The 23,457-nt window shown below is 48.0% G+C and overlaps 1 protein-coding gene across 1 annotated transcript in view; it reads right to left on the reverse strand.

Annotated features, from left to right (window-relative positions):
* Positions 1–23,457, reverse strand: part of kcnh3 (potassium voltage-gated channel, subfamily H (eag-related), member 3) — a 1,115,372-nt gene that overhangs the window by 164,123 nt on the left and 927,792 nt on the right. Inside the window, exon 10 of the mRNA XM_038789040.1 lies at positions 1,317–1,566. Coding sequence (XP_038644968.1) covers positions 1,317–1,566 — 250 coding nt within the window. The remainder of the gene's footprint in view (positions 1–1,316; positions 1,567–23,457) is intronic.

The raw sequence follows: 23,457 nt of genomic DNA on the forward strand, positions 1-23,457 counted from the left end.
AGGTTTCTCAGGACTGGAAAGAGCAGACAAGACACAGGAACCCCATGCCGGGGGAGGGACCTCAGGGTCAACCCCTCACCCAGAGCCTGAGCCCACCCAAACACCAGGACCCTTGGAAGACCAGTCCTCTGCAACCTTGCAGCAGCAGAGGGGCACATTAACTATGGACTGAAGCATTTGACCCCTTCGGGGTCTATCATGCCAGGACTGTGCTTGGCAATACTTACACCAAAGCCTTCCCGGTGGATTTCCCACTGTGGTGGTCGGAGCAACGTGTGTGTGTGTGTGGGTGGGGTGGGGGTGGTGTGCGAACTGGGCTTCAAGCCCGTTAATTGCATGCAGATCACTATTTTATATATTCTTGCCGGCATAGGGCAGGTAACATGCTATTGCTGGTGGCGGGGGAGTGGGGAAGGGAAACAAGCCTCGATTAATTATGTGAACTAATTGATACATTAAGTGGACATGTCCTTTACAGTGATGCGAGCCATACTCAAGAAGCCTCATCTGGACATTTTCTAGCTTTTCTCCACTAACCTCAAAACTTTATAGAGAGTTCATTGCCCTAATGGCACAGAAAGACGAACTGCATAATCCCCTGTCAGCCATGATCATTCACCCAGGAGGTTGGAGGTTTCGAGCTTCAGGTTGTGAGGCAAGAACCCAAAATCCCTTGAAATGAAATGAAAATCGCTTATTGTCACGAGTAGGCTTCAATTAAGTTACTGTGAAAAGCCCCTAGTCGCCACATTCCGGCGCCTGTCCGGGGAGGCTGGTATGGGAATCGAACCATGCTGCTGGCCTGCTTGGTCTGCTTTAAAAGCCAGCGATTTAGCTAAACCAGCCCCTTAAAGATAGGCAAAAGTAATGTGTACCTCGAGATGAAGTGAAGCTCACCAGGTGAGTGCCGCTTATTTGTGATTGGTAAATAGACTATTCTAATTAACCACTGGTAGGGCATTAATTTGGGGAGGGGGGGTAACATCATTCCAGTAAGTTGGCTTTTTAATGAGCATTCCTGAGATGTAAATGAATGCAAGCATGATTCCGGATACAGATTGGCGGGGAACTTGAGCCACCTTTAGCCTGCCATCAAATTTGGGAGAACAAAATTCCTGCCAACAGTAAATGAACTTTTTCCCTCATGCCAAATTTAGTGACCGCTGCCACAATTCTTGCTGATGGCAGGAGCAGAAAATTCCACAATCAGTCTTTTCTTCTTTTCTTGTTAATTCCAGTGATGACACATTTAACAATGCCATCAACTAAGTTATGACAATTAGTACTGGGTATTTTGGACTACACTGCTCACTCACCTAGAATAGCTAGCACAGTGTTGTCCTTCAGAACCTCCATGGAACCTGAGCAGACAAAGTAGATAGCCTGCAGGGCATCGCCCTGACGGATGAGGTATTCTCCAGGAGCACAGAAAGAGGTCTTAATGCTTAAGGAGAGGGATCGAAGGCACCCACGGCTGGCTGATTCAAATAGAGGCAACTGAAGGATTTCTTTGTTCAGATGCATTGCAATGTCTGCTCGCAGTTCATCAGGGAAATCTTTCAGGAGCTGGAATGGAGACAGCATATTACATGATCAAAATTGGCACAGTATAAAAGCATATTTCCTGGCAAAACACTACGCATTGTTTTTCAATAAATTGGTCCTCTCCTAAAATGCAGACATTGCCCTTAGTTGTACTTCCTTTTATACCCTTTCTTATCCCACAAAGCCAAAATAAGATTGTAGAAAGGCTTCAGTAGAGCAAAATGGAGCAGATTGGAAGATAAAAACATGAATATTGTTGAAAAAGAGACATGCTGTCAAAGTTTTTCATCTGCACTCATCAGAACAGACTTGCAAGAATACCAATTGTAAAAGGAACAATAATTTATGTTGTACTAATAATTATATTAACACTGCATGAGAAAAGAGTGTTGGTTGATTGGCAAGCAGACTCTGATTGGCAGACGCATTGCCATAGAGAATGCACCAGGGAACAGTAACTGTCAAACTTTTGTTCAAATTCAAACCGGGCCAGTTGGCTCTGATTGGTCAAGGCATTGCCATGGGGGATGAATCAGGGAACAGCTGTCCCTCAAGCTTTTGTTTAATTGAAAAAGGTGCAAAGTGTGGACGTGTTATTTCTGTCTTCTAAGGGTAAGGCCCTGAATATGAATATATGTAGTTTCTCAGCCACTCTGTGAGCCCAACTGATAATCTTAAAATGGTGGTACCCTTTACAATTGGTATTCTTGGGAAGCTGTCCTGATGAGTGCAAGACAAAAAGCTTTGGTAGCACAACTCTTTTCTCAATAATATTCAAGTTTTGTACTACCAAATGCCCAGAAGATAGAAATATGAAGGAAATAGAAGCAGGATGTATAAACTTAACTGGTGATGTTAATCAATATTGTCTAACATGTTTTATGGATGGTAAGTTGATGCAAAGCTTCTGCTGACTAAGTATACTAGTTTAGCTCTGTATGGTGTTGTCAGTTTTTCCTGCAGGCTGATAAACTGTTGCCAACCATCTTATATTCTTCATCTATACATTCAGCCAACCGTGCAAGGTTTTGGCTCAAGTAGAAGCAACATGCTATCTGCAGATAATACTTATTTAACATGTGGATGGAATAAGCCACCAGAATGTTTATTTTCTCCCTTGCAAAGTGCAGCAAAACATAAGGTCAAAAGTTGAACGTGGGAGAGAAATATAATGATAAAGCAAAGATAATGCAGCAGGATTCATTCAATATTTCAGCAATCATTACTTCCTGGATTCCTCGAGGATATGTTCAACACATTCACTGCACACAATTATTTAAGTTACATATATTTTGGTGCCTCCTGCATCTGCAACACTTACATTAAAATTTGTCTACAGTGAAATATATATTAAGTGTGAAAAATGAGGTGACACATTTGCAGGCCACTTGCAGAATTCAGGCATAATAGCTTCAAGGCTCAGTGTTTTGAATACTAAGGATTAAGAACTTACTGTGTCATAAATCTATGTCCTACCACTCTGTAACAAAGCATGTTAATATAACAAATAACAAGAAACTAAAAAAGAATACAATGGACCATATGGCAGATACAAAGAATATCACATGTACTAAATTACATTGTATACAGGTTAATTAACTTCCTTCTACTGTACTTTATTATAGAAAAAACTGCTTCTCAAATATGTTGTTCAGTTATATTTTATTGTAAAATAAAGTTGCATTGGTACGTAAAAGTCTCACTCAATTAACATGGCCTTATTCTTTCAGCTTGCCATTGCACACAATCCATGATATTGTGGTACTCACATGACAACATGAAAAGGTTCTCCTGCCACCTCAACAACATGTTTTTCTCTTTCTTATTTGATAGTTTTACAGATATGAAATGAAATGAAATGGAAATCGCTTATTGTCACAAGTAGGCTTCAAATGAAGTTACTGTGAAAAGCCCCTAGTCACCACATTCCGGCGCCTGTTCGAGGAGGCTGGTACGGGAATTGAACCGTGCTGCTGGCCTGCCTTGGTCTGCTTTCAAAGCCAGCGATTTAGCCCTTTGCTAAACAGCCCCAGATATTAATCATTGCATAAGACACAGTGATTAACAGAGTGCTCTGATGTAGGTGTGTGCCTATGATTTTCCCCAGGACCAAATTCCAATGGTGATTGGGTCATCTATGGGTGGCACTGAATGGAGGCTAATTTTCTTTCACAGGATGTTGAAAAGAAAATCAAGTCTTACTCTGGATTACACTTGTGTACCTCTTGGTACCTGATTAGGGGCCATTATAAGGTTCAGGAAATAAAAAAAAGAGGAGCAATGTAATATGTTTTAAAAGTTTCAAAATATTACTTTGTTTTATTGTGCATTCAATTATTTCCTCTGTGGCTTTGCAACTTATGAAATTGACCTACTGTTCATAGACCTGAATAGAAGAAATTTTGATTACAGTTAATAAAGTTCATGACAATTCTTTGCTGTAAATCTCATGTCTTGTTAGACATAGGGGGTTGAATTTTCAAACAACTACAGAGGTGGGAATGGAGGCCTGTCTCCCACCTCCAAGCCATTTCCTTCAGGAGAAGTTTGGAGATGTGGGGGTTGAAACTGTTACCTGCCTACTGTGGTGATCACAAGTTAACCAGATGCAACACAACTGAGCGACCACTAGAGGGAGCACGGGAGAGCCATATAAATAGATCAGGACAGGAAGTGAGAAACACTACACAGCAGGCAGAGCTAATAGCTGGACACACAGCAGCTAGGATAGCACTGAAGGTAGCCGTACGTAGAGCTCTGAAGAATGAACGAACTCACAATAAAGCATCTTCTCCACATTTGAGACTGCGAGCTTTATTAAGACACGAGGAACAACACATGGTACCAGCAGTGGCTTCAGACGCTTACTACAGGACAACTCAGCTGCAGATACAGAAAGCACAAAATGGCATGGAAATCTCCTACTGGACATTTGACTGGGGAAGACATCGCTAATTCGAGGATGTGGCATGGATACCCACCTCAGCTGGACACGACTGGTAATGTAAGAAATGTCTGGAAAAGGTTTAAACAAATGTTCGATTTTTATCTCATAGCTAATGATGTAGCAGAAGCCTCAGACAAAATTAAAATAGCAATTCTCATCGAAGGGCCTGTCAATAGGAAAGTGTATAATGGATTTAAATACTCAAAAGGTGAAGACAGGAACAGCTTACAAACGTTACTAAACAAATTTGAAGAGTACTGTGAGAAATTTGAACAGCAAGGCATGCTCACAGTCCAACCTGCACAGAGACTGAGTGATGCAAGACTTAAAAAATCACAAAAAGATCAGGAAATCGCGAATGCACAGTACAGATCAAAAAGAAGAAATAACATGAATTTTTCACAAAGCCAAAACGCTGAAATCCAGCCCAGATCGGAAAGAAAAGGTAACTTACAACTTTTAGAAAGAAAAAACGCTGAAATCCGCGATAAAATGGCGTCGGAGCACATTTTGCAGTCTATGGTAAGCAAAGAACTACAAATCGCGTCTGCGCATGCGCCGGAACCGGAAGTCGCGCATGCGCAGTTTACAAAAGATCGCGGCGCTGATCGTTATGCGCATGCGCAAGCCGCGCATGCGCAGTCAAAAAAAGTCTTCGTCGCGGACCGTCATGCGCATGCGCAAGCCGCGCATGCGCAATGGACACCGAACCGCACAAGGAAAGAAAGCCGATTTGCGCATGTGCAAGTCGTTCCTACGCGTGACGTCATGACGTCTGAGAATCCTGACCACGCCCACTTAAAAGGGAAATGCCCGAAAATTGAAAACAAGACACTTAAAGTGGTAAAACCAAATTTTCTTGCCTCAGAACACAGAAAAACGCCTGAACTTAAACCAACAGTGAAAAACAACTTGCACAAAACCTTGGAAAAAGCTGCCTTCACCACACACAGTGAAGCGAACAAAAAGAATTCCGAAACAACAAAAGATGATTTGTTTTTCGACGATTACCTCTCAGACCTGACTGGGTCAGTCGGATATGCTTATCACAGCATCAGCGACACGGTCGCAAAGTACAACACGAACCAACTCGTGGTAGATGAATCCAACCAAAATGCTTTGGTTTTCGAAGAATACTACTCAGACATAGCTGAGTCAGTCGGATATGCTTATCACAGCATCAGCGACACGGTCGCAAAGTACAACACGAACCAACTCGTGGTAGATGAATCCAACCAAAATGCTTTGGTTTTCGAAGAATACTACTCAGACATAGCTGAGTCAGTCGGATATGCTAATCACAGCATCGGCGACACGGTCGCAAAGTTCAACACGAACCAACTCGTGGTAGAAGAAGCCAACCAAGATGAAATGGCTTTCAAAGAATACTACTCAGACATGGAGGAGTTATTTGGACATGCTGATCACAGCATCAGCGACACCGTTGCAAAGCTCAACACGAATCTACTCATGGTGGATGAATCCAACACCATGGTGCCATGGCAGCTCGTCGATACATTGGATGACAGCAATACCCAAGACGAAGACGACGCCACACAGAGAGCACAGGAAGACTCCACGGAGCGAGCGATGACAGGCTCCACAGTGCGAGTGATGAAAGACGCCAACAGGGATGCAAGCAAACACTCCCGGGCGGACACCAAGCATGAACAAGACCATGAAGGTAAACCCGCTGTACCTGAGCAACCGCAAGCAGACTATGAAAGTCCAACACGCTCACAGGAACAAGAAGAAAAAGCAGACTATGAAAGTCCAACACGCTCACAGGAACAAGAAGAAAGAGCAGACTATGAAAGTCCAACACGCTCACAGGAACAAGAAGAAAGAGCGGACTATGAAAGTCCAACACACTCACAGGAACAAGAAGAAGACAATGCACCTCTGCCCACTGCATGCGAAGACAGTGACAAGGTGATCACACTCAACGTACAGGATCACAGTGAGACTGACAGTTCTCAGCTTGTCTGTACTGAAGCACAGAGCGAAAACAGTGACAAGGTGCTCGCACTCGACGTACAGGATCACAGTGAGACTGACAGTTCTCAGCTTGTCTGTACCGAAGCACAGAGCGAAAACAGTGACAAGGTGCTCGCACTCGACGTACAGGATCACAGTGAGACTGACAGTTCTCAGCTTGTCTGTACAGAGGCACAGAGTCGGGCCACCCAACAGTCCAGAGAGACGATGCCGAAAGAAAACATGCAGATTTTGACTCCAGAAGAGGAGCACCTGGAGCCCAGAGAGACAACGCCAAAAGAAAACATGCAGATTTTGACTCCAGAAGAGGAGCACCTGGAGTCCACAGAGACAATGCCGAAAGAAACCATGCAGATTCTGACTCCAGAAGAGGAGCACCTGGAGTCCAGAGACATCAAACAAAAAGAAACCATGCAAATTTTGACTCCAGAAGAGGAGCACCTGGAGTCCAGTGAGATAACATCAACAGAAATCATGAAGATTTTAACTCCAGAAGCGGAGCACCAAGAGTCTAGAGAAACCACGTCAACTGAAATCATGCAGATTTGGACTCCAGAAGAGGAGCGCCGAGAGTCCACAGACACCGCGTCAAATGTAATCAAGAAGACTTTGACTCCGGAAGACGAGCACCAAGAAAGCAAAGATGCGGAATCCAATTCTCCACAACTGATTGATGTCACCTGCACCGATGCAACATCAGATCATTCGCACCACTCGCGAGAAGACGAGCACCAAGAAAGCAAAGATGCGGAATCCAATTCTCCACAACTGATTGATGTCACCTGCACCGATGCAACATCAGATCATTCGCACCACTCGCGAGACGGAATGCTCAATGACTCAAATTATCCACTCGGGACACTCATAGAGTATAACAAGAAAAACAAAAGTCAAAAGAAACACAGCAAGAACAAAAACAACATGAAGCGCGACAAGACCAACAACAATAGCAGGAAGCACAGCAGAAACGAGAACGACAACAGCAAGAATAAAAGCAACATGAAGCGCAACAAGACAAACAACAACGTCAGGCACAAAGATAGCGACAACGACAGGGACAGAAACACAAGAATGGCAACAAACACAACAAAGTCAGGAACAAAGATAGCGACAACACCAAAGACAGAAACGACAAAAACAGCACCAAGACCGGCAACGAGAACAACAAAGTCAGGAACAACGACAGTGCCAACACCAAAGACGGAAACGACAAAAACAGCGACAAGTACGGCAACGAAAACAACAAAAACAAGAACGACAGAAACAACAGCAATGAAACAACGACTTGTACACAATGGCACTACTTGGCACATGACGGACAATGCCACAGCGCATGGCAAAACGATGACAAGACTACAAACATGTCATGGGATGACGACGAATCGCATAAACACACGTCTGCTCCAGAACGAGCAAGCACACCAGCATCCAAGGCGGATGAGACAATAAATCAACACCACAAGCACAGAAAAAAAAAGTCCATGCCAGTCAACATCAGTGATGTGACCATGCAGACACCTCGGGATGACGCATTGGGTACTTAAGATAACAAGGAACACCAACAACATTCACAGCGGACTTGCAATATCAATATCACCACGTCATCAACAACAAAAAAAAAAAAAAAGCTCTGAACAAATTCATCAAGTTTGGACTCATAAATGTTTTTATTAAGATTGGACATATAAATACATTGGCTTTGTTAACTAAGGCAATAGCATCATCACTTGTATAGATACGCATATCATAAGTTACTGTTTTGTATAATTTTCTTTAATGATGTACAGAAACTATGTAATGAGAAAAAGGGGGATGTGGTGATCGTAGATTGACTAGATACAAAACAACAGAGCAAACACGAGCGGGAGAGCTATAAATACACTGGGACAGGATGTACAATTTTCTTTAACGATGTTCAGAAAATATGTTAAGAGAAAAAGGGGGATGTGGTGATCACAAGTTAACCAGATGCAACACAACTGAGCGACCACTAGAGGGAGCACGGGAGAGCCATATAAATAGATCAGGACAGGAAGTGAGAAACACTACACAGCAGGCAGAGCTAATAGCTGGACACACAGCAGCTAGGATAGCACTGAAGGTAGCCGTACGTAGAGCTCTGAAGAATGAACGAACTCACAATAAAGCATCTTCTCCACATTTGAGACTGCGAGCTTTATTAAGACACGAGGAACAACACACCTACGAGTGGTGGGCAGCCTATTCGGCCAATTAAATGGCCTGTAAGTCTGCTCAACAGACACACACTGGAATTTCCCAGTCAGCATATGGGCTCCCCCACTGAAACCAAAAGGCAGCCGAGGAATGGAGGCGGTCTCCTGACAGCAGAAATGGAGAGCGAGGAGGTGGGTTTGTGCTCCATCCAACTAGGCCCCTCCCCTGCATCCTCCCCATCTGCCCATTCCCTGCCTCCATAACCCGCCCCCATAGCTATTGTGGTTCTGGCCGTTGAGTGGAAGAGTTGCCCCACCACAATCTGGTCTGTGCTGTGCTAGGGGTACTTTTAAAAAAGTTATCAAAATTTTGAGGAGGCTCCATCTTGAGACACATTCTTGTTCTTCCCCCTACATTTCCAGCTCCCACCACTGATAATGGGGGTTGCCTCAGTGTTGGAGGTCTTCTATTAGCCCTCCAGATTTCATTAGAAATCCTCCATTATTAATTCAATGGTGAGCACACACTCTGGCCTACAATTTACTTGCTTTTCAAAAATTACTTTGCCATCAGATAATGTGAGGTCGGGACCCCAGAATTCATCCAATATTGGGGTCCAAACCTTGGAACAAGAATTTACCTCTGGGTCTCACTCTCTGAATAACAATGGTGACTGAACAGGTTAATTTCTAATGTTACTATTAACTGGAAATTGAATTAATTCAATCACCAATTTTAATGTGTAGCTTGAAATGATCAAATAAATGCATAATAGAAACCCTTCACATTGAAAATGTGTGGCCTTTGCTGGTTTGCATTCACTTAGCTTAATGGCACTATTCCTGAAAAATATTCCTAATAAAAGTCTTTCTTCCCCACAAAAGCTCCTGCAACTTCAGTTAAGTCAAAGAAATGGAAATATAAAAACATGCTCCCACTGCTTTTAACCTGTGGAATAAATAGGAGCTGTGAAAAAAACTGGTGAGAATCAATTTTTATAATAATAAACACACTGTAGGAATAAACAGACAAAAATCAGAAGCACCTCAAAGAGAGTTCATTATTTGAAGTTAAACAGGATATATTTACAGCACAGTATGTTCTAAAATTGTTGCGCGATTTCACTTTGATTAACAAAACCTTTGCAATTGCAGTTTTCACTATCTTGGAAATAAATAAAAGATTTTTTACAAGATTGTAGAAAGCTAATGCCCAACCAAGGTCAAGGTAATCAAAATCTGCAGACTTGCAGCAACTCATAGTGAAAGCTAGTAGACCGTTCACTCCATGTGTCCCTCGAATACAAAAATAATTCAGGTTTCAGGTTTCCATTTCCTCTAAGTAAGGTTTGAATGCTAGAACATAAATTCAAATATAAATCCTTCCTTTGACCTGATTGCATACTTACTCATCACCTTACTTTAAATTTAGGGAAATTAATTGACATTTTTTATTTACATTGTTGTCAGTATTAAATTGATGCCATCAGTCTTTGTCTACTATCTTTTAATTTTTAATCCTCCCTCCATCCTTGCAACCGTTCAAGTTGGGCGGCACGATGGCATGGTGGTTAGCACTGCTGCCTCACACCGCCAAGGACCCGGGCTTGATTCTGACCTCGGGTGACGGTCTGTGTGGAGTTTGCACTTTCTCCCTGTGTCTGCGTGGGTTTCCTCTGGGTGCTCCGGTTTCCTCCCACAGTCCAAAGATGTACAAGTAGGTGGATTGGCCATGCTAAATTGCCCCTAAGTGTCCAAAAGGTTAGGTGGGGTTACAGGGAAAGGGTGAGGGATTGGGCCTAGGTAGGGTGGTCTTTCGCAGGTTCGGTGCAGACCTGATAGGCGAAATGGCCTCATTCTGCATTGTAGGGATTCTATTATTCTATGATGTCAGATTGAACCTTTCATGAATGCTCCATTCATGCAAGTATACGTGATTAAGGTTAATTTAATGCTTCCATTAATACCACTACAAAAATGATCAAGGGCATGAAATTCAATCACCCCAATTTTCTGGCATGGATGCTCACATCTTACACCCATCACACATGATGTGGAGATACCGGCGTTGGACTGGGGTGGGCTTCTTACTGTACCAATCAGACACCCAGATCTCACACTGCTCAAATGCACCACACCCCTTTTACTTACCCGGTATTGCACTTAACACTTAGGACTCACTCCTAACTTACTTGTATTGCATCTCATTCATACATAGATACATACATAGAAGATAGGAGCAGGAGGAGGCCTTTTGGCCCTTCGAGCCTGCTCCGTCATTCATCACGATCATGGCTGATCATCCAACTCAATTGCCTAATTCTGCTTTCTCCCCATAGCCTTTGATCCCATTCTCTCCAAGTGCTATATCCAGCCGCCTCTTGAATATATTCAAAGTTTTAGCATCAACTACTTCCTGTGGTAATGAATTCCACAGGCTCACCACTCTTTGTGTGAAGAAGTGTCTCCTTATTTCTGTCCGAAATGGTTTATCCTGAATCCTCAGGCTGTGACCCTGGTTTTGGACACACCTGTCATTGGTAACATCTTCCCTGCATCTACCCTGTCTAGTCCTGTTAGAATTTTATAAGTCTCTATGAGATTCCCCCTCATTTTTCTGAACTCTAGCGAGAACAATCCCAACCTAGTCAATCTCTCCTCATACGACAGTCCCGTCGTCCCTGGAATCAGTCTGGTAAACCTTCGCTGGACTCATTCGAGAGCAAGAACATCCTTCCTCAGAGAAGGAGACCAAAACTGCACACAATACTCCAAGTGTGGCCTCACCAAGGCACTGTACAATTGCAGCAACACATCCCTACTTCTATACTCAAAACCTCTCGCAATGAAGGCCAACACACCATTAGCTTTCTTTAATGCCTGCTGCACCTGCATGCTTACCTTCAGCGAATGGTGCACAAGGACACCCAGGTCCCGCTGCACACTCTCCTCTCCCAATTTACAACCATTCAGGTAGTAATCTGCCTTCCTGTTTTTGCTTCCAAAATGAATAACCTCATACTTATCCAAATTATACTGCATCTGCTATTGGTTTGCCCACTCGCCCAACCTGCCCAGATCTTGCTGTAGGATCCTTGCATCCTCGTCACAATTCACCCTCCCACCTAATTTGGTATCATCTGCAAACTTTGAGATATTACATTTTGTTCCCTCATCCAAATCATGAATATATATTGTGAATAGCTGGGGTCCCAGCACCGATCCCTGTGGTACCCCACTGGTTACTGCTTGCCAATTTGAAAAGGACCCATTAATCCCTGCTCTTTGTTTCCTCTCTGCCAACCAGTTTTCTATCCACCTCACTACATTGCCCCCAATCTCATGTGCTTTAATTTTTCACAATAATCTCTTATGTGGGACTTTGTCAAACGCCTTCTGAAAGTCCAAATATATCACATCGACTGGCTCCCCCTTGGCGACAGAATTCCAACAGATTTGTCAAGCATGATTTTCCCTTCATACATCCATGGTGACTCTGACTAATCCTGCCACTGCTTTCTAAATGTTCCACTAGAAAATCCTTGGTAATGGATTCAAGCATTTTCCCCACTACCGATAGACCCCACTACTGGTCTATAATTCCCTGCTTTCTCTCTACCTCCCTTTTTGAATATTGGAGTGACATGAGCTACCCTCCAATCTGTATGGACAGTTCCAGAGTCTATAGAATCCCAGAAGATGACCACCAATGCAGCCACTATTTCCAGAGCCACCTTCTTAAGCACTCTGGGATGCAGATTCTCAGGCCCTGGGGATTTGTACACCTTGAATCCCACCAGTTTTCCCAGCACCATTTCTCTACTAATGTTGATTTCACTCAGTTCCTCCTTCTCACTAAACCTTTCATTCTCCAACATTTCTGGGATTTGATTTGTGTCCTCATTTGTGAAGACAGAACCAAAGTATGTATTTAATTGCTCAGCCATTTCTTTGTCCCTTATTATGCATTCCCCTGTTTCTGTCTGTATGGGGCCTACATTTCACTTTACCAATCTCTTTCTCTTCACATATCTGTAGAATCTCTTAGTGTCAGTCTTTATTTTCCCTGCAAGCTTCCTTTCGTACTGTACTTTCCCCCTCTTAATCAATCCCTTCATCCTTCTTTGCAGAATAAGCCGAATATGGTATATCATTATAATAACAGAACATGGTGATCAGCAGTGGAAAGACTGGTAGCAGCAAGATTTAGTACAGGTACGACATGGCGAACAGCCTTAGATTATGCTACATAATGTGAGAAGAACCTTAGCGTTTGTCCAGACCATAACAAATTTACAGCATTAGAGCGTTTTGAAAACGCAGCATGCTGACTAAAAAGAAAAGCTTTGAAGACGTAGCACCAAATTTGTGCCAAAATAAAGAGCTGGTCAGCAGACGGGTTTCTTGAGGTGAGATTGCAGAGCACAGCCTGTCAGTTCCATGAATGGGATAACGGGCTGGATTCTCTGGTCCCCAGCCATGTGTTTCTCAGTGGTGTGCCGTTTGCTGGAAGCGGGATTTTCTCTTTCCAGCGCTGTCAATGAGATTTCCCGCTAAAACCACCCTATGCCGCTGGGAAACCCGGGGACAGGGGAAAAGTAAATTGCAACGGATGGAGAATTCCGGCCAAGATGTCGAAACAACCAGCAGTGGGTTAGCTCAGTTGAGAAAGGCAAGTGACCAGGATGTGGACCAGATCGATAGTGAGGGAGAGGCAGATAGAAAAAAACATAAAAACCATCATAAAAATCAGGCAAGAGAAAGTTTTTTGAAATCAATTTAGAGTATGCAATTCATGTTTTTTCCAATTAAGGGGCAATTTAGCGTGGCTAATCCACCTAACCTGCACATCTTTGGGTTGTGGGGGCGAAACCCATGCGGGAGAATGTTCACGGAGAGAATGTTCAAACCCCACACATACAGTTACCCAGAGCCGGCATTGAACCTGAGACCTCGACGCCGTGAAGTAGCAATGCTAATCACTGTGCCACCTTGCTGCGCCAGGCCAGAGAAAGTTACGATCATAGTGGGCGGCTTTGGGAGCTGCTGAACAACTGGACAGGCTTTCGCTAAAGGATCCCCAAGAGATATAGGGCAGGCTTCTCTGTCCCACCAGCCCCGCTTTCTGGTGCGGTGCACCCCTGCCAGTGGGGGATCTTCCGTTCCAGCAGCCTGCCAATGGGTTTTCACGTTGGAAAACCCACGGGTGTGGGTGGTCTGCCAGTGAAGCGGAGTATCTCGCTGATGGAAGATGCCACAGATGGACTACTTTGGAAGATGGATGGGTTTAGAGTCAGATGAAGTATTCGTTGACTAGAGTTCATGTCATTTTGACAAAAGCCAACAGAATCCATAGCCCACTCCATTAGCAGATGCGGTTAAAAGATTTTTCAAATGCAGAGCTCGCAAACAGAAATGTTGAGTTGATGACTGCATTCACTCCGATGGAAGTATTTCAGAAAATATACCAAAGTGCATTTCCCGACGGGACGGAGAATCAGGCGTCAGGGGTAACTCCTTAGGGGAACCTTCCAAGGGCCAACTTTCCCCACCCACAATGCATTGCCAGCCCACCGATCCTCTACCAGACCCGTCCCACCCCCAGGCTACCCCCCTACAGAGACCCCTTTAATAGGGAGACTAACTCCCCAGGGACACCCTTAATAAGGAGACTCCCTCCACCCCAGGAACCCTCTTAATAGGGCGATCTCCCCAGACCTCCTGACTGTAGGATCCCCCGTAGGGACCCCTTATTAAAGGGACTCTCCCCATAAACCCTCCCCCAGAAAAGATACCTTGTCTGGAAGCTAGCGAGCAGCCTAGACAGGGGCAATGCAAAAAGGTACAGTTGTACCACTTACCTGGAGGCTCCACATGTCCATCCCTCAAAGGTGAACAGCTGTGATCTGTGTTTTAAGCCCTCACATCCATTAACAGCAAGCCATTCATAACTTTCGAGAAGTGGGCTGTGATTGATAGCTTCCACAAACCTGGCAGCCTGATTCATTCATCTCCCTTCATAAAATCCCAGTGTTTACAAACATTGACCACATCAAAGAGCAGAAAGTACATTTCATACACTCAAGAGGGGCTTCGCTAGAGAGCCGCCCGCTCGAATGGTGACCCGAAAATGAGATTCCCTTGGTAATCCCTCGTATTCCTCGCCAAGCATAAATTTGTTCGGCATGGGATATGGAATTCCTCACCGATTTGCACTCTCAGGGGGATCACAAATCGGTTGCAATTCCCCTCTGGCAGAAGATCAATTGGACTCGAGTCGTGAAGAAGTTCCATATATCAGGCTTTAATCAACTAGTTGTGTGCCCGGCAGCCGACTTACAGGGAAATGCCGACTGCCGGGTCCTACGGGTTCTTATACCCCGCCTCGCAGGCGGGTCTACTTGCCTCTCGGCCAATGGGTGAGCAGTCACATGACTAGCCTCAACCAATCAGCAGAGAGGCACATGAGCGACCTGAGCCAATGGGCAGCGAGTGCTCTGCACCAATGGCAGATAGGTACCGTAAACCTCCTAGTCATACCACCACAATAGGGCTGGATTCTTTGCTTCAGTGGCTAAGTGCCGGCTCGAATGGTGAATTTGGGGGCGTTTTACGAGAAAAAATCGGAGCCGGCTTCTCACCCGTTCCATGACCGGTGAGGGGCTTTCAGCGATGTCGGGTGAAACACCCGGCTCCCATGCCGAAAACGGTCAGAGAATGGTCAGGTACCTGGCCATGCATGTGCATGGCGACGACTTGCAGCGGTTGCGCCATACAACATGGCGCCGGCCATGCGTGGACCTGACCCATCATCTGCGACGCCACAGGCCACACCCTGGCCACCCCCCACCAGTCCCGTCAGCCCTCGCAGAAGCCTCCCCCCCGGCCTCCGGCACGGATCCCGGCTGAGAGCAGCGCCGCTGGACACAATCCACAGCCACCACGCTGGGTTACCGACGACTGAGACCATATGTGTCCCACGAGGTCGGAAACTTGGTCCATTGGGGATGGAGCATCGCGGGAGGGTCTGCGATGATGCGCCAACTTCACTGTAAAAAGCATGATGCGATGATGCCATTTCGGAGGGGGCGGAGCATGGCTGACTGTCTTCAAACCAGCGCCGGCCCCGATTTGGGCATTGGAGCCGATTCTCCGCCCGATTGCCGATTACGATATAGGGTTGAGCAACAGAGAATCCTGCCCATAGTTTCCCAAACAGAGTATGTTGCCCATAGTGTCAATACATCACTCAAGAATAGATGTAAATATGAAGTGATCCTCGCAGGTCAGTTGTTGATGAACTCACCAGAACACTGAAACTTAATAAGACATGTGGCCGTCTGCATGCACCAAGGAAATGTCCAGCTTTTCATTAATTCTGCAAGTGTTATGGGAGAAAGTGCCATTGGCAGCAGAAGTGCACCAGAGCAAATGCTTATGCAGTATAAATGCCTTGCATTGATCCAAACAGAGCGTGCACAATGGGTACCTTCAAGCAATAAGAATGACTATGCGTTACCCTGTCTGAAACATAAACACAAAGTGTTTGGCAAACCAGTAAATGACAATGTTGTGTGCAACAAGACAAAGAGTGGTGAACACATATTTCACATTGTCCATCTTGTGGAAAATGTAGATGCCATCACATGAAAAGTGTTTGCCACTATTCGAATGTTCTGCCCCAAGAAAGTTGATAATTATTTGTTACTGGTCAAGATTGAAATAGGGGCAAGTGCCAACATACTATCTCTGTGAATTCTGAATTGGATCCATAGACGTGGAAGGCCATGGTGAAATCTATTGCTGTGAAACTTTCAGCGTACAATAGTTCATTAATTTTATGTGTAGGTTCCATGTTATGGAGCGTAAGTACAATCAATCGCCCTGGGTGTCACAGAGGTTTTACATGATGGAAACTAAAGGCCCAGTGCTTGCTGGTCTAATAGCATGTTGTGAACTCATACCAGTATCAATCCATGCAATCAGACCTCACAAGGCAGATCAACCTTAAACACTACTTCTATCACCACAGTTCACGGCCTAACATCAAAATATTGAGGATGTTTTAACAAATTTGTCATCAGGTAGCTGAAGAGGTCCCCATTTTCCATCTCCAATGGTCAGGTATGCAGAAACCTGGGTTTATTTCCAACACTACCTCCTTCAATGTTGTCAGAGTATCTATCACTGGAAGGTCACACCTTTGGTTCTCTGTCTTTCTCTGCAGTTTTGTGCCCTCTTCTGCTGTAAGGAGAGAAAGAGGAATGTGAGCTGTGGAATGTTTTGAGGAAATGGAAGGAGAACATTTGTGGAAGGTCACTGTGAGAGATAGGTGTTACACTGCAATCAGATGAGAACAAGTATAAGTGGATGGCTGGTCAGATGGTGCTATGAGAAGGTCTCCAGGCAGAGGGGGATGGGCGCATCTGATATATGCAGGAGAAGGTTTGGAAGGCAGAGAGAGATGTTTTGTACTTGTTTGTGCCATTATCTTTCTTGCCCTGATCAAGTAATCAAACCTCCTCTGGTACTGTATCTGAGAGCACGGCCCATACTCCTGTTGCTGATCTTGTGTGCTACTTCTAACCACGTCTGCTTGTTCTCTGTAGTTCTTTGTGGTTCATGCTTCCTCTTGGCATGAACCTGAATATCCCTGAGGGATATTCCTCACAGACATGGCATGATATCCAGCAAAAAGCCTGATGTAGCATTTGCACATTGACCCTCCCTTGCACCAATGTTGTCTCAGTTCTGACACTTCTGCAATGCTCCCATTCAAACCCTTGCAGGGTTCCTTTAATCCCCTGACCTGCCAGACTCCCTTGCTGTAAACCAGTCAGAACATTAAAGGGCAGCACGGTAGCATAATGGTTAGCATAATTGCTTCACAGCTCCAGGTGAGATGGGGTTACTGGGTTACGGGGATAGGGTGGAGGAGTGAGCTTAAGTAGGGTGCCCTTTCCAAGGGCTGGTGCAGGCTCGATGGGCCGAATGGCCTCCTTCTGCACTGTAAATTCTATGAATTAAAGCTCAGATCAGTTCTCTTCTCCTTCCAACTTTTCACTTCTTGACCTTGTCACAACCTACCGTAACCTGCTTCTGAAGCCTCTGGTTTTCTTAATTATACAACCGTATTTGCTGTTTTCTCCTTGCCTTACCTTCAGCTTTGTGTCTTCACTGCTGAGCCTGCCAGAAAGACCAAGGAAGCTACACTGATCTCCATTTAAATGTGATACCATCTACCTTTGTTTGATCTTTTCCAGAAAGCAAGCTTGGAGCAATGAGAAATTCAACTCATGTTTCAATAAATTATTGACAATGTTTCGATCTTGTGTTCCTGGCTGAGTGATCATGAATTTGGAGAAATCAGTCTCAATATTATTAATTTATTCACTGAATTTTTAAACTGCTCAATGCCTGGGTGACTTCAGATCCAACCTGACTTCGACTTCACAGGCTGGATTCTCCGCAACTCCACGCCAAAATCGTGAAACGCGATCGACCAGAGAATAGGCTCTGATGCCGAAATCAGCTTTGACGCTGTTTTGCCGCTGGTTCCCGATTCTCCGGACCCCCCAACACAACGGAATCGCGGTGCCCACCGCGCGGCCCGGAGAATTGCATTATCTGACTCGACGACCAATTCTCCGGGGCCTGAGCGATTCTGCAACCTGGATGGGCTGAAGTCCCGACAGCATGGTTCTAACCACGTATAAAAAATCGTAAAGCTGGCGTGCTGGCTGATGGGACGACGGGAAGGGGTAGGAGTTGGCGTGGGGGAACTGCGGGCTCCCGTAACGGACACCGGTCAAGGTTTCTGCGGGGAGGGAAGGGGAACGGGGGGGAACATGCCGAGCAATTGGGGAGCCCCCGACATGACAGGGCGGCGCTCACGCAACGGGCACCATTACGGCAGTCATCTTATTGGCCACCCACCCCGGCCCCTGGGTGAACGCCGGGTTATCAGTCGTATGGGTGGGTGCCGACCCATTCCCCGGCCACTCCACCCAACCGGCGACACCCACCAGGGGACCACCCAGGGCTACACTGACGACAGCCCCCAGTGAGGGCAGTGCCATCAGTCGGCTGGCCCTGGCAGTGGGCTCGGGCGCCAGGAGCGGGGGCACTGACAGGACGAGGGTGGGGGACATGCGTGGCCGGGGTGCGCGATGCCAACCATGGTAGCTGGCTGTGCACGGGTGTATGTGCCATGGTAACATTGAGTCCCTCACCCCTGCAGATCATAATGGTTGGGCACCACCCAGCGATGCTGGCCGCCGTGGCGGGCGCCCCCACCCTGCATGCAGCCCTGTGCAGCGTGAGCACTTGTGGCTCAGAGAGGCTAGGAAGGCCGCAGCAGAGGTGCGGGCTGCGAAGGGGCACGTGCCAGCCTCTCAGGCTTGAGGGCCGCTCGCTCGACAGGCCGAGGAGGAACGGGACGAGGGGGAGGAGGAGGAGGAGGAGGTTGTGGTGCTGCCACGAAGGCGCCTGATGAGGCCCCGTGTGTACAGGCGCCACATGTCCTTTCAGGAACTCCTGGACCGGGCATGTAGGATCTGGCTGCGGATGAGCCGGGAAACCGTCATTCATATCTGCCACATTTTGGCATACTTGGGACAGGGGGAGGACACCCGTTACCGGCGGCCGTCAAGGTGACGGTCGCCTTCAACATCTACGCACTGGGGCTGTTCCAGTTGCCGAGTGGGGACCTCACAGGCATTGGTGCACAGATGCAGCCGTGTCCTCACTGATGCCCTGCATGCCCTGGCGGACCGGTACATACAGTTTCTTGTGGACCGCGCCCACCAGGATGCGCAGGCAGCGGGGTTCGCTGCCATCACCAGTATTCCCCAGGTCCAGGGGGTCATCAATGGGGAGCATGTCGCTCTACGGGCACCGGCGGGTGAGAGGCCATTGTTCACGAACAGGAATGGCTAGGGAGATCACATTACCTTAGAACCAGGCTGCCATTGGTACAGCAGTCCCGCTGCCCATTGGCCCAGGCAAGTCATGTGCCTCTCTGCCAATTGGCTGTGGCTAGTCATGTGACTCCCCGCCGATTGGCCGAGAGGATGGCTATAAAAGCTCGTACCATGCGGCAGTCGCCCTTTCCTTGTACGACCACTGCAGGGCTCACATCTAGCTTATTGAAGCCTAATATTTGAATTCTCTCTACGACTCGTGTCAGATTGATGGTACATCAGGTGACCATTCCATGAATGTTCAGGTGGTCTGTGACCACCAGATAAAGATCCTGCACGTTGCGCCTGTTATCCCAGCAGTGTGCATGACTCGTTCATCTTGGCGCAATCATTCATTCCCGGCATGTTTGAGGGGCACCCCCACCCCGCTGTGGGGCTGGTTTCTGGGCGACAGGGGTTACCTGTTGTGGTTTTGGCTGATGACATACACGGAGGCCACAGAGCGAAATGGAGATCCGCCACTTGTACGACCCAGAGGTGTGGTGGAGAGGTGCTTTGGGGTGCTGAAGATGTGCTCCAGGTGCCCGGACTGTTCTGGAGGGGCACTCCAGTATGAGGCAAGGAGGGCCGGCCACATCGTTGTGGTCCACTGCGTCCTCCACAACATCGCGCAGCAGAGGGGCGATGTGCTGCAGGAGGATGAGGGGCAAGGGCCCGCCTCATCGGACGAGGAGGCTGAGGGGGAGAGGGATAATGGGCGGGATGTGGGGGCTGGGCACGCATGGGAGGATGCGCTGCACAACCGACAGGGGCAGTGAGCACGGGACGCTTGGCAGCGAGCATAAGACACTTTGATTGACGCACGTTTCACCAACTTGGGGTGGGGGGGGGGGAGAGAGATTTGATGGGTAGAGGCACGGACATCACGTTGCTGCACCCCCTCACCACCGACCACCCTCACCTCCCACAACACCGAACAAACTCACCTCCCCCACCACCGAACCACTTGCATGCACACCACCCCTCCATTATATATAGACCTGCGGCACAATGAGCTGGGGGGGGCACTGGGTTGCCAGTGACAGCTGGTCTGGTCCATGGGATGGAGGATGGTGACAGCCCGTTCTGCAATGAGCTCCGTGCTCCACATTGTCCCACCTGGGTGATCCCTGCATGTGAGCTCGCCAGTCTATCACATGTCCCTGTTGGGGACGGGGTGATGGGAACATCCGGAGGGGGTGGGAGTGGGGGGCTGCATGGCACACCCACTGGGCCTCACTTTGCCACCACCCCTCACCCACCACAGTTGTCATCACTTACCGCCCAACCCCCGCACCCACCGGACAGAGCACAGAAGCAGCTTTCATCGGTGATAACATGTGTTAATGTGCACAGGTATATACAGTCTGTGCCCTCGCTCCTATAAGTAAACTGAGCCCTGCACCCATGCCAACTTAAAGGGTGTCTATCTTTCTGACCTTATGGGCCCTATCATAACGCCTATGTGGTTCCCCAGACGGTACAGCAGGGGTGGAGGTGGACTGTTGGGACCCCTGCCCTGTGACGAGAGTCCCTGTTGGTACACGTTTCCTGGGGCACCCTGGCCTGGGTGGGCCAGGCTGCTCTTCGGGAGTCCCGGCTGGGGTGGCACCACCCTGTTCTGCCCGCTGCCTGCCAGCTGCAGCAGGAACAGGAGGGAGGGGCGGGGGGGGAGTCCGATGTGCTGCGGTGTTCCAGTGCTTTCCCTGCAGGAATCACCGGCATGGGCCCCATCACTTCCTCCACCCTCGGCGTGTCCAATGGCCCCCGAGCTTCTCCATGGGAAGGGGATGTGAGCGGAGCTATCCCCCGAGGCCCCCCCACTCCAACACCTGGCGCTACCAGTCCTGGAGGCTCGCTCTGGTATCAACCAGGGTCTGAACGTTAGTGGTCATGGAGCTCAGGGAGTGGGCCATTCCTGCGACACCGGCAGCACCAGGGCAATAGCGCCAATGCCCTCAGCCATGGCCTGCTGAGAATGGGCCATAATGCGGAGCACTGCTGCAATCTGCAGCTGGCTCTGGACCATGGCTGCCTTTGAGTGTGGGGGATAGCAGTGACGGAAAGTCCAAGTCCTCATTGTACCCGAAGTCCAGGATCTCCTGTGTCGTGTTGTGCTGTGTGTCAGTATCCTGTGTGTTGGTTTCCTGTGTGTCGGTTCCCTGTGTACTGGACCCCTGGGTCGTGGTGTGCTGTGTGCCTGTCTCCTGTATGGTGGTCCCCCTGGTGGTGTGCTGTGTCTCTGTCCTCTGCGTGTTGGTTTCCTGGGCCGTGGTTTCCTGGCATGTCTCGGGCGGAGGTCTGCTGCTACGGCTGCCCTCCCTGTCGATGCATTGAGTCTCTGCGGGGCACCGTCCTGCACTGGCTGGGGGCGAGGGGGCGGGACCATGGCCGGCTGTTCCTGCAAGACACAAGACAGCATGTGTGGTAAGATAGACGAATGGGGGTGAGGCGTGAGGTGGTGAGGGGGTGGGGTGAGGGAGGAGGTGACGGGGTGGGGTGAGGGGGGGGATGAGCGGGGTGAGGAGGGGGTGGGCACACTTATGTTGTGGAGGGCCTCATACAGGCAGGGGGTTCTCACTTGGTAGCGCCTCCGGCCGCATTGGCAACCTCCCGCCCCTCCGGTCCGCCAACAATGTCCATTGCCCTCTGCTCGGGCACAGTGAGGGGACACAGTTCTGGTGGTCTTCTCCCGCTCCCGGCAGTTATGTGCGGACTTCTCCTGGCGGGTGGGGAAAGACACAAACAGGAACAATGTTAGAAGGTCCGATGCTTGCAGCCCAGGTGTTGGGTCTCTGATGGCATCAGTGCACAGGGCACCCCGCCATTGCAGCTGGCATGGGTGGGTGCAGCCATGTGAGTTAGAGTGGGGGTGGGACTGTCCCCCTGAGGGTGGGGGGGTCACATGTGTGTGGGGGGTGGGGTGTGTGGTGCCAGGGGCACGGTGCTGGGTACTCACCCTGTCTGCCCTGAGGAGGTCGTGCAGCTTCTTCTGACATTGGTCTGTGGTCCTGGCTACCAGCCCGATGGCGCTGATGGCAACTGCCACCTCCGCCCAGGCACGCCGACAATGGCGCCTGCTGTTCTGTGGCCCGGACCGGAGTACAAAACCAGCCTCCTCTCCTCCACGGCATCCAGGCGGGTGTCCCATTCGGTGTCTAATCTCGGGGCTGCTCGTTTGCCAGCCATTTTGCCTGCGACGGCTGTGAGTGGGGGGAGAATGCTTTTCAGCAACCGCGGCGTCGCGTCAATGAGGCAACCCGCGTATTGGCAGCCACTCCCTCGGGTGCTTCACGTTGCACCTGTGCTAGCCCCTTGTGGGCCCTTGAATTGCTGCAGCTCAGGGCTCGATGACGTCGTCGTGATACTCCAAGGTTTTCACGATGGCGTCAGCACTTAGCCCCATTATCGGAGAATCCAGCCCCACAATTTTAGGATCTGGAGATCAGTAGTCTGCTATCACCATTTGGAATAACAAACTGATGACAGTGTTGTGCATGTTTTTTCTCAGATTTATGACAGATGAGCTCTCTGTATTCTCTTTGTAGCAATAAATGTCTTTCAGGTTTTAGCGAAGGAGATGTTTGCCCATAACGAAGCATGTATTTTAATCATATGGAACAAATTGCATTTATATAAAGGTATTAACATGTTCCACAAAATGATAATCAAACTAAAGAATTGACACCTATAAGCCCAATGCAGTTCCTACCAACCCAGTTATTGAACATATAAAGAAATGTTGTGCCCGGAATTCTATGCCCAGGATGGTGGGGCATATTGCCTTTTAACCTTTGGTTATCAGCAGTGAGGTAAGTGGTGGATGGCCTGT

Source organism: Scyliorhinus canicula, chromosome 2, assembly GCF_902713615.1.
Source record: "Scyliorhinus canicula chromosome 2, sScyCan1.1, whole genome shotgun sequence".
Lineage (NCBI taxonomy): Eukaryota > Metazoa > Chordata > Chondrichthyes > Carcharhiniformes > Scyliorhinidae > Scyliorhinus > Scyliorhinus canicula.